Genomic DNA, 16,619 nt, shown 5'->3' with positions numbered 1-16,619 from the left:
GAAAGTTCTCATATATTGCATACTATGTTTCCCCCAGTATTAACATCTTACATTAGTATAGCATATTTGTTAATTAATGAACTAACATTGATTTTTGTTTGTTTGTTTGTTTGTTTGAGACAGGATTTCTCTGTGTAGCCCTGGATGTCCTGGAACTAGGTCTATATACTAGTCTGTCTTTGAGCTCAGAGATCCATTGTTTCTGCTTCTTGAGTGCTGGGATTAAATGTGTGGGTTACTGTCCTCACCTAATATTGATTTTTAATTTGTGTGTGTGTATGTGGGCATGTTCATGCCATAGTGTGCATATGGGGGTCGGAGGACAACTTGTAGGAGTCAGCTTTCTCCTTCCACCATGTGGTTCTCAGGGCTCGAACTCGGGTTGTCAGGTTTGATGGCAAGCACTTTACACACTGAGCCGTCTCCGTGGCCCTGACAACATTATTAAAGCTGAAGTCCGGATCTGTCGTGGCTTGATGATGGGATGCGCTTCACAGACTCACCAACTGAAGGATGTACATGGCCCCAGTCCCTAACGACTCCTCTGCTTCCTCTCATGAGACAAGTAGCTCTGTGGCGCACCTCCACGTCTGTGTTGTTCAGCTTCACCACGCACTCAGAGTCAGTGGTGGTCTATGGACCGAAAACTCTGGGTCCCTGAACCCAAACACACCTCTTCTCCTCAGGCTGTTCTCTGAGCTCTTTGGTCACAAAGATAGAAGAATCTAACACAAGATTTTATTCATAGTCCCTTCACTTTCCCCCCAGATGTTACATATTATTTTTAATCTTCATATATTTTTAGGCTCCACATAGCTGCTAAGATTTCTCAGACTTTATTTTTGATGATCTTGACAGTCTAAAGTAATGCTGGTCAGGATATGTTATGGAGTGTCCCTCAGTTGGGATAGCTGTGTTATATCTTTCTCGTGGTTATCCTGGGGTTAAGTAGCTTTTGGAGGAAGACCGCAGAGATGAAGTTCCATTTTGGGGACATCATCCTGATTGTGTGTACCGCCGACAGGACTAGTCACCATCGCTGCCGACATTCTTTCTTCCTTCCTTTCCATGCTGTGCTCTTTGGAAAGAGGTGACAAAGTGTTTGCTGCCCAGGAGGGGCTTCGCTTCGTCTTGTTGTTAGAATCTGTTTTGTTGCTTAGATTGTTTATGGAATATTGGAATCTCTTTGACTGGCCTCTGTTTTCATTTTGACATACCTATCTTTGCAAGCTTTAGAAAACATTTTTCAAAAATCACTTTGGGGCTGTAGAGATGGCTCAATGGTTAAGAATATTGGCTGCTCTTGCAAAGGACCCAGGTTCAATTCTCAGTGCCCATGTAATGGCTCACAATAGGTTGGAACCTTTTTCTGGCCTCTGCACAGACATATGCAGGCAATATATATATATATATATATATGTTTTTTGAGACAGGGTTTCTCTGTGTAGCTTTGGAGCCTTTCCTGGAACTCACTCTGTAGCCCAGACTGGCCTCGAACTCACAGAGATCCGCCTGCCTCTGCCTCCCGAGTGCTGGGATTAAAGGCATGCTCGACCACTGCCTGGCTAAAAAATAATTTTAAAATAAAAACCCACTTCGTGGCACTCTAAGATACTTCAGACTCACCACGTACATTGCCTGTATCACTCCTAGAATCAGCTATTGCTCAGAATAATTTTGGTTCCTGGTATTGGAGAATGGTCTGTGGGTAAGGCTTGTTGCTATTCAGGCATCTCTGTTCACTGATACTGCCAGTTGACGGTGCAAAGAAATATGTGTGTATTCTCAAACTGATATTTATATGCAATGATAAATATTGCTGTATTTATCCATGTGTATCTGTATTCAGCTGACCATGAACTCACTGACTGTGATTCCAGTCTATTACCACGTGTATCATTTGAGTAGCTTCACCTTGTTTGAAACACCCCAAAGCTGCTACACTGAGAGCCCTGCTTCCTGCTGCCCACCATCCACTTCCTTGTTTGACTCCAGTAGTGTGAACAGTGGTTGTGCAAAAATGAGCTTCTGTGCTCTTCCTTCTGCCCGCTAACCTTACAGCTGCCACTCAGCTCCAGATGGATTCAAGCCAGGGCCCTTTTCCCCTCCAGCCATTCGGTAAGGTTGTTCCCATACTTTAAATACAGTCAGACACCTTTTGTCACAATCTACACTTTATTTTGGGATCCCTTGGCCCGTTGAATGTTTTTAAAAATATATTAAGGTTCATTCTTTGTGTAATAAAGTTTTCTAGATTTGGACAAATGCATATTGTTGTGCAGATACCATTACAGTATCATATGGAATAGTTTTGTGGTACTAAAAATCTTTTGTTATGCCTAAGGGCTCAAATCCTAGTCCTACCAAAACAAGAAGCCCCATACACACAAATTCCCACTCACCTGTTTAAATTGTCCTCTATTTCCAAGAGTCTCGAGCCACCACTGATATATTTGGTGTCTTGATAGTAATTTAATAGATTACGGTTTTAAACTTTAAATTTTTCAGAAGTTCTGGAGCCTGGTCTTGGTTGAATTGTAATGAGTGCTTTCTTTGGAACTGAACACAGTCGACCCTCAAGACAGCACAGCTATTATGCTACGTGCTCCGGGCTGGTCTTCTCATGAGGCCTCCCTTGGGTCACACAGTTCCCTTTGGGGGAAACGCTCTTCTGCAGCAGCTAATGGCGTCCCCTCGCTCAGCATTTCGGGTATCCCTTATTACTGTGGCGTGAGCTTATCATGGAAACAGAAGGACTTGAGACTTAGGTCCTCCTCTTCCTCCTTTTGCTCCTTCTTGTAACATGGCCTCAGTCCCGCAGCTACTGACTGAATCTTTAGGATCACTTTAAATTTAGATAAGGGGAGTGAAGAGACCTTGTGTCCCATACAAATGAAAAGGCTTCTATTCTCAGTCACCTCAGAAGCCCTTGGGTTACTTCTGAAAAATACACAAAACATATAAGTGGGACAAGAGACCTAAGAAAAAGCATACAATGTTGTTCAATACAGATTTAGAGCACAGGTAAAGACCAAGGAAGTCCATGTTTCCTGTGTGCAAGTTGTGTGCCAGGGTGTCTATTAGGGGTCTCACATGCTTTATTTTTATATATTTTTTATATTATTATTTTTATTATATTTTTATATATTATTATTTATACTCATGACCCTATGAAGTAGGCTTTAAAACAAACAGCAAAAACAAAAACAATGAAGGAACCAGGCAATTTATGGTTCGGTGTGTATCCCATTCCTCAAGCAAGCGTAGCAAGTGTAGATCAACTCCATAGCCTTAATTCCTCATCTCCACAGGGTCAGTTATAGCTGGACACCTGTAGTCAGCAGATCGAGAAGTTGTTGATGGCAAAGAAGTACAATTCAGGAAAGTAGAAAGGAAACTACAGAGGAAGAGTGTGAGGATCAGGACCAGGAAGGTGGGCAAGAGGGGACTGGAGGTACTGTAAATATGTGTAGAAATCTTGTAATTAAACCATATATATATATAGCCTGTGGTTGATACACAATAACAAAACTGTCTGAAATACAAAAATACAGTTGAATTAATTTAGTCCCTGTTTAGCTTTTGAGGAAGTGTGTATGTCATGATATACTATCAAAGCACAGTGCCAAAGAGTATCAGACTTGATATGTTTACAAAGCATGTTGGAAAATTTGGTTAGTTGAGTTAGTCATAGGCCATTATCCGATAGCATGGACTTAGAGCCTTGTGTATGGGGTAGGGTATAAGGGGATGGAGCAAGGTTGTATTTGAGGGAACGTAAACATGTAAGACAGAGACCCACACATGGAAGTAGAAAGGGTGCTATCATGGGAGAGGAAGAAGATGGGGAGAGAAAGAAGAAAAGGAGAAGAAAATAGGGACAGGTGTGCCCAGAGTGTGTAAGAAAATGTCACAATGAAGCCATCATCAATGTTTACCAATTAATATACAGTAATTAACTCTTTAAAAAGAAAGGGAGAGCTTGGATTTATTGTTGTTGGGAAAAATTAAGAATTCTCAAGATTGGGTATTTTTATTGCCTCATAATATATATTTCCCCCAAAATCTGAGAGTACTTTGACTCACTATCTCTAAGGCATTGCTACCAGTGATAAAAACCCACTTTTTTTGCCGGGCGGTGGTGGCACACGCCTTTAATCCCAGCACTCAGGAGTTCGAGGCCAGCCTAGTCTACAGAGCGAGATCCAGGAAAGGCATCAGAACTACACAGAGAACTCCTGTCTTGAAAAAAAAAAACAACAAAAAAAACACCCGATTTCTTTTGTTCTTCTCTCACACATTAAGTCCCACCAGCAGTTTCCCTCCTTACTATTCCCAGCCCCCCTCCTCCTGCTCCCCCTTCCCCCAGATCCACTCCTCCTCCTTTCCCCTTAAAACAAACAAACAAAACAGGCCTCCCAGGGATAGCAACTGAACATGGCCTAACAAGTTACAGTAAGACTAGGCACAAACCCTCATATCAGGGCTGGATGAAACAACCCAGCTGGAGGAAAAAGGTCCAAAGCACAGGCAAGAGTCAGGGACACCCCCACTCCCACTGTTAGGAGTCCTGGGAAAACCCATTCTTTTCATACCCTTTTTACCTTAAACAGGGCATGGTGCTTCACTCCTATAAATGCTAGCATTTGGGAGGCTGAGACTGGAGGGTTGCTGCAAGTTCAAAGCCAACTTGGGCTGCACAGTGAGAACCTGTCTCATAAAAACAAAACAAACAAAAAGCAACAAAAAACAAAACAAAAAAAATCCCAAACTAAACAAAGAACACTTCATTAGATCATACTGTTTAAAAAATACCAAAGGAACATACCATTTTGAACACTGAAATATTGCATAGAGTGTTTCATTGTAGTCACTCATAACAAAAGCTGAATGGATAAGTACAGGCATTCTTGGAACTGGCAGAGCAAGCCATTTATACAATAGTTACCCTGGGCGTTTATTTTTATGATACATAAAACTCGAGTACCTCTTTTCATGAGTTTTATCAAAGGACTACTGGTTTTAATGGAGGCTTAGGAATAATATGGAGGTCAGAATGTCCATTGGCCACTCAGTTCAACCAGCTGTTTCCCTGAAACTGTCAAGCCACACTATGCTCAATGCACACTGGATGGTGTGTACAGTCCTTCCTGACTTCTGAATGTTTCACATCGAAAGAAAAGGAGATGTGATGTTGCTTCTCAATTTTGCTCTACAGACGAATTGCACAGTGATCTGCTTCTCTTGCTTACCCTAGTGTATTTTAGCTTTGATCAGCTTATTGCTCAATCACTTTTATTTTTCTTGCAAATGATCTCTTTCATCTGATCATTTGTACAGTGGCATGCTTGGCCTGTTTTTTGTTTTTTGCTTTGTTGTTGTTTTGGTTTGATTTTTGTGAGACATAGTCTCTCTATGTTGCCCTGGCTATCATCAAGATTGCTATGTAGGGCCGGGCGGTGGTGGCGCACGCCTTTAATCCCAGCACTCGGGAGGCAGAGCCAGGTGGATCTCCGTGAGTTCGAGGCCAGCCTGGGCTACCAAGTGAGTTCCAGGAAAGGCGCAAAGCTACACAGAGAAACCCTGTCTCGAAAAACCATTAAAAAAAAAAAAAAAAAAAAAAGATTGCTATGTAGGTCAGGCTAGCCTTGAACTCACAGAGATCTGCTTGCTTCTGTCTCCTGAGTGCTGAGATTAAATGCTGGTGTCACTATGCCAGGCTTGGCTTGTTTTATAATCATCATCTTGCCAGATTACAACTTTTTAAGCTGAACCTTGCCATAGTTGAATATTGCCACCCCTGGACCCCAAGCTAGTGAATCCAGACTCAGTAAACACTGATTCAACTCTCAGTCTCAATTCCACCTTGTAGCCAGTGCATATTATTAATTAAGTTTCCTCTCTTTGTCTCGAATCACTTTTTAACCTTTATTTCAGAAAGTTTCAAATGTTTGAATTATAGAGAAAATAGTACTTCATTTCCTATTTTTTTTTTTTTTTTTTTGGTTTTTCGAGACAGGGTTTCTCTGTGTAGCTTTGCGCCTTTCCTGGAACTCACTTGGTAGTCCAGGCTGGCCTCGAACTCACAGAGATCCACCTGGCCCTGCCTCCCGAGTGCTGGGATTAAAGGCGTGCGCCACCACCGCCCGGCTCATTTCCTATTTTAATAGTTAACTCATCTGTTTGCATTTCATCATGAATCTCCAAAGGATATACTTAAAAATTGTAGCCATAATAACAATATCATGCTTAAAAATGAAACAATAATAAAATAGCCAATCAGTGTTTAAATATTCAACTCTCTTGAAAAGAATGTGTTTAAGAATCACATTGTGTTTCCTAGGCTGGCCTTGAACATGAGATTTTTCCTGTCTCAGCCTCCTGAATGCTGGGATGGCAGGGGTATGCCATCACACCTAGCTCTCTAGAGTGTCCTGGTGTGTTCTGTTGTTCTGTGCCAAATATTTCCCAGGAAATGGTATTTAGGTCTAGAAGCTCATCCTTCTTCTTTCCCTCCCTCCCCCCCCCCCCTTCTCTTACAAGTAAAACAGCTCCAGACAGGATGGGTTATGCTTCCATGAGAAGGTACACGAGGAAGGTTTTGTACCTCCTTTTGTGATGCAAACAGCATTGATGATTATCACTTAAACACACGACTCTTCTAGTTGTTAGCAAACAGTGTCACACAAGTACAGTCAGTGCTGTCTCTCTTCTCTGTGAGCCTTGAAAGAGAACTTTCCGCATGAGCCATTTGGTTGTCTGGTACAGTTTGTACAACAGAGGCCCTGGAGTGTTGATATTCCCCCTGTCATAAACATTGGCCATTTTACATGTCTGTTGGGTTTCAACTCACTGTGGTTATTATTTCGATTGTTGCTTCAACTTTTCCTTCTTTGACTAATGGCGTCTACCTGGGATTGGCCCCAAGTCATTCTTTTTTGGATAGCAGCCCTGCTTTCTGGTGTAACAAAATGCTTCAGACTCATATTCTCACATGCTTTCTGCCTTAGGCTTGGGCTCAGCTATTTTTTCAAAGAGTCTGGTTCATTTTAGTGGGGAATAATAGTGCAAATCACAGTCTTGATGGTAGGATGTATAGAGAGATTCCTTAAAGAGGCAGTGTCCCCAAAGACTGATTGACCAATTAAAACTGCTAAAACTGCAACTATGTGGAGATGTTAGACTATTACAGTTCCAGAGGCTAATTACCTTATTTTAGGTAATTAGCTCCCTGAATAGTCAGCCACTCCTTGCCCACCTGAGTGTTAGAACTAACAACCCGCGACAAAAAGAGCCTTTGAAATCTACTAACTTAGCTGACACTAGCTTCTACCAACCCCAAAGCTAAGAATGCCATCAGATTATATCTTGGGACTCCAGAAAAGTCTCCCTTTCTCTGATGTATCCACCAATGGATTTTACACTTGACTTAGGACTATAAAACTTGATGATATAATTTTTATGGTAGCATGGAATTTGGGGCAACCTAAATCTGTGTTCCTGTACCATAGTCACAAAAATGGTTAAAAAATACATGGTCTCTTATTCGCTTTGGGATGAAAGCTGTGGGTAGTTTGGGATGAAAGTGGAAGCCAGTTGAACAAAACACGCAGGGCGTGCAGGGAGGAGCCCGTGTATGTTTGTGAAAACAGCATTCCAGACAGGAGGAAGGGCAGAGCACACCCTTGAGGCAGGACCAGAAGGAGCAAGAGTACAGTAAATGGCAACAGCGGTGATGGACAAAGGGCACGTAGGGCCTGGTAGGAGTTTTATTTTCCTTGTAGTGAGGTGGATCCATTGCAGGGTTTTCAGCGGGGCAGTGGTAGGCGCCTTGGTTTTATCCTGATATCATGGATGCTGTATCAAGAGTGAAACAGGAGACTGCAGAAGAGGCTGTCACAGTCAGGTGGCAAATGATAGGGTTGGGATGAGTACAGTAGCAGAGGAGGCAGTGAGATCAGCTTCTGGATGTGTTCTGAAGGAAGAAACCACAGAATTTGTTAGGGATTAGACATGGGCTGTAAAGAAAGAAGATTGACAAATGAGTCTAAAGTTTATGGCCTGAGATATGAATGAGACTGTAAAGCAGCATGATATTGTGGTAGCATCCGATGAGGTGAGCAGAGCTCGTGTTTCTACCCATGTCAGAAAGCAAGGGGAAAGAGGTAGGGCAGGCCCCGAACTACTCCATGAGGAGAATTGGAATTTTGCTATAGATTATAAGGAAACTGGGGATTTTAAACACTGGGACAAGATTATCAAGATATACATTGCAGAAAGGCCATCTCTGCAGTGGTGTGGAGAATTAGAGAATAAGATTGACAGCCCCAAACCTGCAGGTACTAATGAAAGGTGGCCAGGGAACAAGTCTGAAGCAGGTAGAATTATAGATAAATGAATGTACTGGGGTGCTGGGTTCAAATACCAGCTCTATCATGTACTACCATTGGTCAAGATACTTAATCTTTCTGAGCTTCTGTCTCCTGGTCTGTAAAATGAGGATAATAACAATACTGAGATTGCTGGGTTATTGGGATGAATGAGTTAATATGCATTTAAAATTCACTCTACAGATTTTAGTTACTTAAGCATCGTTATTGCATAGAGGGGATTGGCCATTGGAAGAATAGTAGCCTCACCTACTTGGGGCATGATGTTAACATGAACAGAGTTTTAGAGGGGTGAAATGTTGTATAGACTGTGTTAGCTAGTACCTAAAGTGAAACAGAAGATCTAAGTCAAGGAGAGTTTATATGTAAAAGGACTATTTAAAAATATACGAGAGTGCCGGGTAGTGGTGCACGCCTTTAATCCTAGCACTTGGGAGCAGAGGCAGGCAGATCTCTGTGAGTTCAAGGCCAGCCTGGTCTACAGAGTGAGTTCCAGAACAGCCAGGTTGTTATACAGAGAAACTAAAACAAACATATATATGAGAGAGAGCCACATGCCATTAGGCTGGAATGGAAGGGGAGATTGATAGCAGCAGTCTAGCTAGAACTAGCTCACAGGGACAAGGAAAGGAGCAGGTACCAAGCCCTAGAGGGAAAAAGTTAAATAAAGCCAGGGGCGCAAGAAGCCTAGCTAACTTAAGGTAATCCAAGAGGTCAAGGAGCTGGGGAACTGACCTTCTGATGTAGACAGCATGTGGAAGCAGGGAGGATGTCTGGAAGGGCAACTCCAAAGCACCGGCACACAAACTATCAGGACTGCTTCTTGCCTGACGTCATCCTGTGACTGGGCTTTGGAGATTTGGGGCCAGGTTTCTACTCTCCATAGGCATTTGATGAAAACTGAATCTGAGCACAGTGAATGGTGGGTTTCTGATACTCTCCTAATCCTGTCCCCGAAACAGAAATGGCTGCTGAGACCGTGGCGTACGGTCACGTTGCCTGATCCATTTGGATTGGGTTCTCAGACTCCTTATTTTAAGGATGCTCAGAGAGAGCAGACATCCTTGTGAAGCAGAGTGACTGAATGTGAGTTTGATTTACTTACATATTAAAAGGCTCTTAACTTCTCTTGTTCCCGACTTGGGATCATGGGACATTGACTTGAGTTGTTCAGGCACAGATGAGAGAGTAGACACTATGGCCGAGGTTACAGAAACGGAGAGGAGACAGATTTGAGAAACGGCAAGGAACAGGACAATAGTATTCGGTCACCAGTAAAATGTGGGCTGTGGGGAGGGGTCACATTTTTAAAAAGCCTTATAGTTTTGCAGAACAAAGAAAGGCGTAAGTCAAGGCAAGTTTAAAATACCTTTGTGGGTACATGAGAGGCAGGTACAGCAACATGGGGGAGGCTTCTCCATAGGCCCAAGATGCTCTCTGATGACATTCTTAGCTTTTGGGTTGGTGGAAGCTGGTGGTCTGCTAAGTTAATAGATTTTAAAAGGTTTTTAAGCTGTTTGCCACAGGTTGTTAGTTATGATACTCAGGTGGGCAAGGAGTGGCTATTCAGGGAGCCAAAGCTAGCCTAAGGTAAGGTGGTTAGCCTCTGGACCTGTAACATCCCAGCTTGCCACATCACTGCAGTTTTAATTGGTCAAACAGTAATTAATTGTTCTTCCAAATGCAAAATCCTATAGTTATGCACCATTTAGTAAGACATAGAAAGTCTTGCTATGCAGTTCTGGATTTATCAAAATATTCAGAATTCACTGCGCACATCCTGTGTGGCAGGAACCGCACTGCACAAGGCAACGGATCTCTACACGGAAATGTCAGCCTTGCCCTGTTACAGACAGGACTAAAAGTGTACAGAGAGTGCATTTCCTTCAAAGCATCTTCAGTGGTCATGAAGTAAGTGATTTTGTGCAGAACTATGTCCTGTGGTGTCATTAGCTTCCGACATGAATTCTCTGCTGATAAAGGAAATACAGAAAAAAAATAAAATAAAAAAACAAAAAGCAAAACGAAACGTGAGCCAGGAATCAGGAGGCTGTGTTTCTAGTCCTGCATTGTTGCTATTCATTCACAAACCAGCCACTCACTCGGTGTTTACCGAGTACCTGCACAGTGGGAGTAACTGGCGTTGGGAGCATGATAGCAAACAAGAGAGGCTCACTCCTGCTCTGTGGCATGTGAACAGGAGCAGGTGGCTTAGTTTCTGTCACCTTGGATTGATGGGATGCCCGAGGTCTCCTTTAAACCTCAAATGCTAACTAAGGTTAGCAGCAGCCTTATAAGGAGAAGCTGTCCAAGTGGCTATGGGACCTGAGGACTTACCTTCCTCCCCGAGGGCCAGCCCTTGTCTTAATTTCAAAATGAGTTCATAGATGGCTTAAAATTTGGTCAGCCTCTCACCTGCATTTGGGTCACTTTGCAAAGTCTGGGAGTGGCTATCCATGTTTATAGGACTTTGGAGGTAGGAAGTCAAAGCTGGGGAAAGGTGGATGATTTTTGCCACTTTACAGGTGGCAGAGGTCCCAAGTGAGCCGTTTACTCTGTGAGGCTTTCCAGACAATAGTGTGGCTTCCCCTGTAGCTGCCCCCTTGCTTGAGTTCTTCTCCAAAGAGACAGAAAGGATTGCTCACCTGGGATAGGAAGTGATCAGCTTCAGGGGGCAGGAACAGCGGCTTGCCTTCCACAGGTGTTGAATATCAGGCTACAGCTTTCTTGCTATCTGGCATCATAATTGCAGGACACAGAGTTTTTTGTTGTTGTTTTTTCTCCTCTTGCAGTAAAAAAAAAAAAAATGTTTTTTTTCAAAGGAGAAAAATGGATTTTTTGTACCAGAGAGGGTGAAGGGTATATAAAAGGACAAGGGGAAGGAGACAGTGAACTTTGAACACACACACAGCTTCGAGCCTAGGAAAAATAAATTACAGCCCATTACAGCCCCAGGAAGCTCTCGAGTAACTACCGCCGTACTACTCTACCAATCTGTATTTCTAGTCAATGAAAAGGACACAGGGTTTGAGGTTCCTTCCGAAACCGGGCTGGCTAATTTAGCCCCTCCCACAAGCCCTAGGGTCTGTTATATCTCTGGTCCGTGAGTACCTCTCTCACAGAAAGCCACCACAGCAGGCAGAGGCAGCAAAACAAAAACACCCAAGACAAACGAGGAAAGAGGAAGAAAACAAAAAGCTGCCCCTTATGGAAGATATAAAGGGTAAGACCAGAACTGATTTGATCCAAACCCTCCAGGGGAAAAAAAGCCCAAATCCAGAGTGAGTTCCTGAAAGAGCCAAAGGCAACGCGCCTGAATGAACTTTCCCACTCTCCTCCTGAGCCAGGCAGAGAGAGCTTTGGGGAGCAGAGCCCAGGGTTGCAGAGCAGAGTGGCTCTTGAGCAGGCTGGAGTCGATGAATATTCATAATTAATTGGTATGCAGATCTGTTTGGTTTTTTTCTTTTTAGCGGCAAGTAACTGTTTTTCAGTCCCCTTGTACCTAAAGAGGCAGCTGCTTCTTCATCTACAGTCTGAAGTCATCTAGTCTCGGTTTGGGTCCCTGGCTTGCAGATGCTGGGTTCTGCGTGTAGATTTGTTTTGTTCGAATTTCCTGCTTCTTTCCTTCTGGGACATTAGCAAAGGCTCCTGCTCCTTCTCTGCCGGGAGTCGGACAGGCAAGTTAATGTGGCAAGAGGCTGTCACAACAGGACCCTGGAGTATGCGTTGTGAAAAGGCTCCAAGCTTCTTGAGCTGTGTGGGGGAGTGCGTGCGCTTGTCCCCGAGAGGGAGAGAGGGGTGGAGGGAGGAAAAGGAAGAGATCCTCTTAAAAGAGCAGGTCACATCTGACTGACCACATTAGATCTTGTCTAGGAAACTACAAGGGCAGACTGGTTTGCACAAATGGTGTGCAGTCTCTGCCTTTTACCTCTTTTGGGCATTTTCTGCCAGGACGGAGAGCCAGCTGCTTGCCAGTCCCTGGGAGCCAGGAACAAAGGGGCAATGTAGGGTCGCAAACCTACTTCATCGCCAGCTTCTAATATGCTCACAGATTTCTATCACATAGGATGCAGAGGGATTGGAGGATAACAGACAGATTTCTTCCTAATTAAAGTAGACGATAGCTGTGTGAGTTAGTACTAAGTCGTTACTGTGTGCTGGGACCTGTGTCCCTTTTAGCATGTGTGCTACGCACCCCTCACATCATCCATACAAGGTAAGTGCTGTCCTTATCATCTCCGGTTCCCCCGGGGAACGGAACGAAGCGGGTAACTCACCTTGGGACCCTGTACTTAGGAACTGTGGATGCAGGCAAGCATTCTGTACTTAGGAGGTGGAAAGCGTGGATGCAGGGGGTCAGGGCTCTTCTAGTCCTCCACACTGTCGCTCTGCTCAGAAGGCTCTCTGGTACACAGATTCAGGGTCACCCGATTCTAGGCTTGTGAATCTCCGAAGCTACTGGGGAAGAGTCCGTGGTGAAATCTAGTCTGTGAAGGAATTTGTATTTTGCAGTCAAGTTTACACCACCAATCTCAGTTGGTGTTAATGGCCATTCTTCATGGGGGAGAGGCAGGCATCGTTATTATGTGTGGTCTTTTACCAGAGGGAGAAATCTGAGGTTGGGGGGGTTAGACCGCGTGAATCCAATGTCTAGCTGTCAAAAAGTCTAGGTCTGAGGAGCGCTCCTGTACTTGTGGTTTCTCTTCTGAACACGTGTCCCCACCCCCAGCTAGTCCTCACCAAGCTACTTTCAGTTCCCCCAGGGAACTGATCTTTCCTCCTGCTCAGCCTGCTGCAAGGCAGCTTCCTCCATCTTGAAGGCCTATCTGGCCTCTTTTCTTTTTTATCCTGGAGCCAACCCACCTCTGTTTGAATTCATTTTTACTGTGAGCCTCAACTTTCTCACCTGTGAACCGAAGAGAATAATACCTGCCTCAGAGGGTTTTAAGGAGAGTAACCATCTACACAAAGTTCCTAGTGGAGACTGTGTGCTCAAAAAATACGCTGTTGCTGTTGCTCCTAGATTTGTCTTGAGTATTGCTCTCCCCTTTAAGCCTCTCCCATACTTTGGCCTAGATCAGGACCTGCCTTGGATGTTTCTACAATACCTCACCTTTAATGTTTAAGACGGCACTCATCATACTCAACTATTTTTCTTGTCTCTGTGTCACTTTCCAACCCCAAATGATAATTTCTGTATTTGTCTTTGGATGTCTGATATCCAGTGCACTCCCCCCCCTTTTTTTTCAGCCTTACAAGTCATGGCCACTTAGTTGTCTGTGCAGGCAGGGTGGTGGGAGAGAGACCTCAGTCATGACAGAAGGGCAGAAGGCAGCTGGGGTGCTCACACAGGAGCCTGAGAAGATGTGGTGCTGGGAGGCATGCAGGAAGAAGCCTGAGCCTGGGTACTGATTTAGTAAGAGCCACAAGACAGTCAGTGGCCCGTGGTTGGGCTATGAGTTTCACCACATGAGGTCTACAACAAGTCCCTAGGGTCCTTATTACGAAACAGCTTAGTGGTCATAAGCCACAAGGACAAGTCCTTGATGTTGATATCATCTCAGAAAAGATGCTGTGCTTTGTCTAGAAGGTGGTATTCCCCTGGCTTTTGTGCCAGTCTAGAAGGTTCTTGTCAGCCACAAGCACCTTGAGCTCCTTAGTGGGCACTCAATCAGTAGCTAATAAACTATTATTATTGTAGTTGTTGTTCATTCAAGAGTCTGAAAGGTTTACAAGGAACCTTTGAGTTTGTAGTAAGGCTTCCCCTCCATTGATGCATCCAACTCCTAAACAGTCCACAGACATCTTTTAGGTAGATACTCTGAAGAACAAAACGCCCCCCACCTCTAGGTGGATGGTCTTAATTGATGATGTGACTTCATGCCAAGGCACCCAGTTTGTCCAGTAGAGCTCTGGATGAATTTCAGTTTCTATTCCCCACTCAGCCAGGGACCAACGTGGAGATTTTTTAGTTATCTCCTAGCATACCTTTGCTGTCTCTTAACAAAACATCTGGTTTGATAAATGGTGTTTCTCTAGCCCCACTTTATAGAACCTTGCTGTCTGAGGCAGTATATTCTGGTAATGAAAGAAAAGCAAACACTGCTGAGTCTGGCCCTGGGTAAAATCAACGCACACTGTTTGTTCCCAGCACCCCTCTTTTCCTCTTCCTGGCATACCTTCAAAGCAACTTCACAAATATTGTTTGTCTGCTATTTGTAAGTACCTGTGCCAGCTCCTTGGGATATAAACAGTTTGCACATGATGTAGTAAGGGAGGGAAACATACGAAACCAATTCTAATGGAAGCCAGACCCTGTCAAGTGCTAATAATAGCTAACATTGATTATTAAGTGCCAGACACTAATGTTTTATATATGCTGTCTCATATAATCTCCACAACAACTCTTTGGGATTGATTTATGCATGTCACAGTTACAGAAGGAAGTCACTTGGCCAAAGTCACATGGCTGCTAAGAGGCAGAGGGGGCATTTTTGCCCGTGTGGTCAGTCTGTAAAGCCTGAACTAAACAGATGAGTCCTACCTCCTGAGAGCCACAAGAGCAGTCCAATGACGGTGCCATGAGGAACACAACTCAGAGCAGTGACTTCTCAGAACCCTTCTCAAAGAATGGGCTGCATTCAGCTGGACTTAGAAAGATAAGTGAAGTCCAGTGCCCACAGAAAGTCCCTTCCTTCCCCAGTCAATAATGCCAAGGGAACTCTTCTTTTTACTAACCCTGGACTGAAGATAGAAAGCTCCCCCTCTTTTCCACATTCTGCACAGGACCTATTTGCGTCCTGTCCTGGAGATTTGAAGGCAGAATTGCGGAGAGTCTTGACCATTGTTGTGACCAGTCCTGACAATTGCAGAGTTTGGGATTACCAATCATGCAATTAAATAAACATTTACGGAGTGATCATCTGCACATGAAATGATGTCCTTAATCATGATTTCCCCTCATAGTTACAGAGTAAGTGCTGGGGTACCTCTGGTGGCAGTGATTGCAATTTGCACGGCCGTTAATTGGCCTAAGCGCCCTTTTCTCCCCTGTGGCCGTACAGTTGCTTCTCCATTCTTGTCAGTAGTTGTGACCAAGGGAGGATTTAATTCAGGTGTGCTGGGCGGCTCGGCCTGCACAGGGTGATGGTGAGGCCTGTGGGAAATTATGTGGAGTTTACTCCTTCAAATATTTTGGAGGGAGGCCCAAACTAAGCCCTTGTGGTGGAGAATCAGCAGGCATTTTGATGATTTGACATAAGGGTGAGGGGAGGCATGAGATTAGTAAAGCGTGTGTGTGTGTGTGTGTGTGTGTGTGTGTGTGTGTGTGTGTGCATGTGCGTGTTTCTGGGATCTTGTTTCTCAGACTTTAACATGCACATGCACCTTTGAAGATAATAAAATTCAGACTCTCCTTCAGAAGCTCTGGGCTGAGGCTGAGGACCTGCAATTCTCCCACAGGCCAGATGGTGATGCTGACCCTCCATGGCCACCTCACTGGCAGTGTCAGAAGGTCATGTCTTAGTCTCAGGGCTTATTTGGTACCCATGGATCAACCCCTCACCCCTTCTTCACCCCACACTCTCTGAGATGCCATGTGGAGCCACTGATGAGCTATGCCATTGCAGGATAATGGGAAGCCTAATTCATTTGTACTCTCAGAGGCCTATATGCCCTGCGATGGGATGTTCAGGCCTCTAGTTTGCTATGGCTTAGAAACAAGGCCACCTTTTCAGCACACAATCTACTGCAGAACAGAAAGGCCTTTTGTTAGAGTTCTTAAATATTTTCACCTTTAAAAAGGTTTGTTACTTTTAATGATGTGAATGTGTGTGTTTGTGTGGGTATAAGCATGTGAGTGCAGGTGTCCATAGAGGCCAGAGGCATCGCATCACCTGCAGCTGGGAGGTACAGGCAGATGTGAGCCGCTGACATAGGTCATGGAAACAGAATGCATGTTCTCTCCAAGAAAGGACATGCGCCTAACAGCCGAGTCATCTCTCCAGGCCCCGTTTTCAACTTTTCTCTGTTTCCCCATAGTCCTCACCTCCCCTAAGCTTCTCTTACTCTCCACTTTCAGCTTGAACAGGGCTGGAAGCTCATGTGTGGCTGCCTATAGAATCCTGTGCTGGACCTAGAAGTCTCAGGGGAGGTGGGGGTTGCAGGGACTCAGGGCTCTGAGATTGGGTATTGTCTACACTGCATATCTAAAGTGGGAATGATCCTAGT

General features: G+C 44.3%; 1 protein-coding gene and 1 long non-coding RNA gene across 3 annotated transcripts in view; one reads left to right on the top strand and one right to left on the bottom strand.

Annotated features, from left to right (window-relative positions):
• Positions 1–16,619, top strand: part of Entpd1 (ectonucleoside triphosphate diphosphohydrolase 1) — a 112,934-nt gene that overhangs the window by 22,715 nt on the left and 73,600 nt on the right. Inside the window, exon 1 of one of the 2 annotated variants that reach the window (XM_059258291.1) lies at positions 11,480–11,613. The exons of the other annotated variant lie outside the window; for it this stretch is intronic. Within the exon in view, the coding sequence (XP_059114274.1) occupies positions 11,598–11,613 (16 nt within the window). The 5' untranslated portion in view covers positions 11,480–11,597. Of the gene's footprint in view, positions 1–11,479; positions 11,614–16,619 lie in introns of those variants that run through there. 2 annotated transcript variants of the gene reach the window in all.
• On the bottom strand, positions 7,445–12,246 carry LOC131907259 (uncharacterized). Its single transcript, XR_009378348.1, has 3 exons — positions 11,893–12,246; positions 11,036–11,175; positions 7,445–7,975 (listed from the first exon to the last, which is right to left on the bottom strand). It is a non-coding gene; the product is annotated as an uncharacterized LOC131907259 (long non-coding RNA).

Source organism: Peromyscus eremicus, chromosome 1 (genome assembly GCF_949786415.1).
Source record: "Peromyscus eremicus chromosome 1, PerEre_H2_v1, whole genome shotgun sequence".
NCBI lineage: Eukaryota > Metazoa > Chordata > Mammalia > Rodentia > Cricetidae > Peromyscus > Peromyscus eremicus.
Note: the sequence above shows the minus strand (reverse complement) of the source record. Positions and strands in the feature narration are given on the sequence as shown.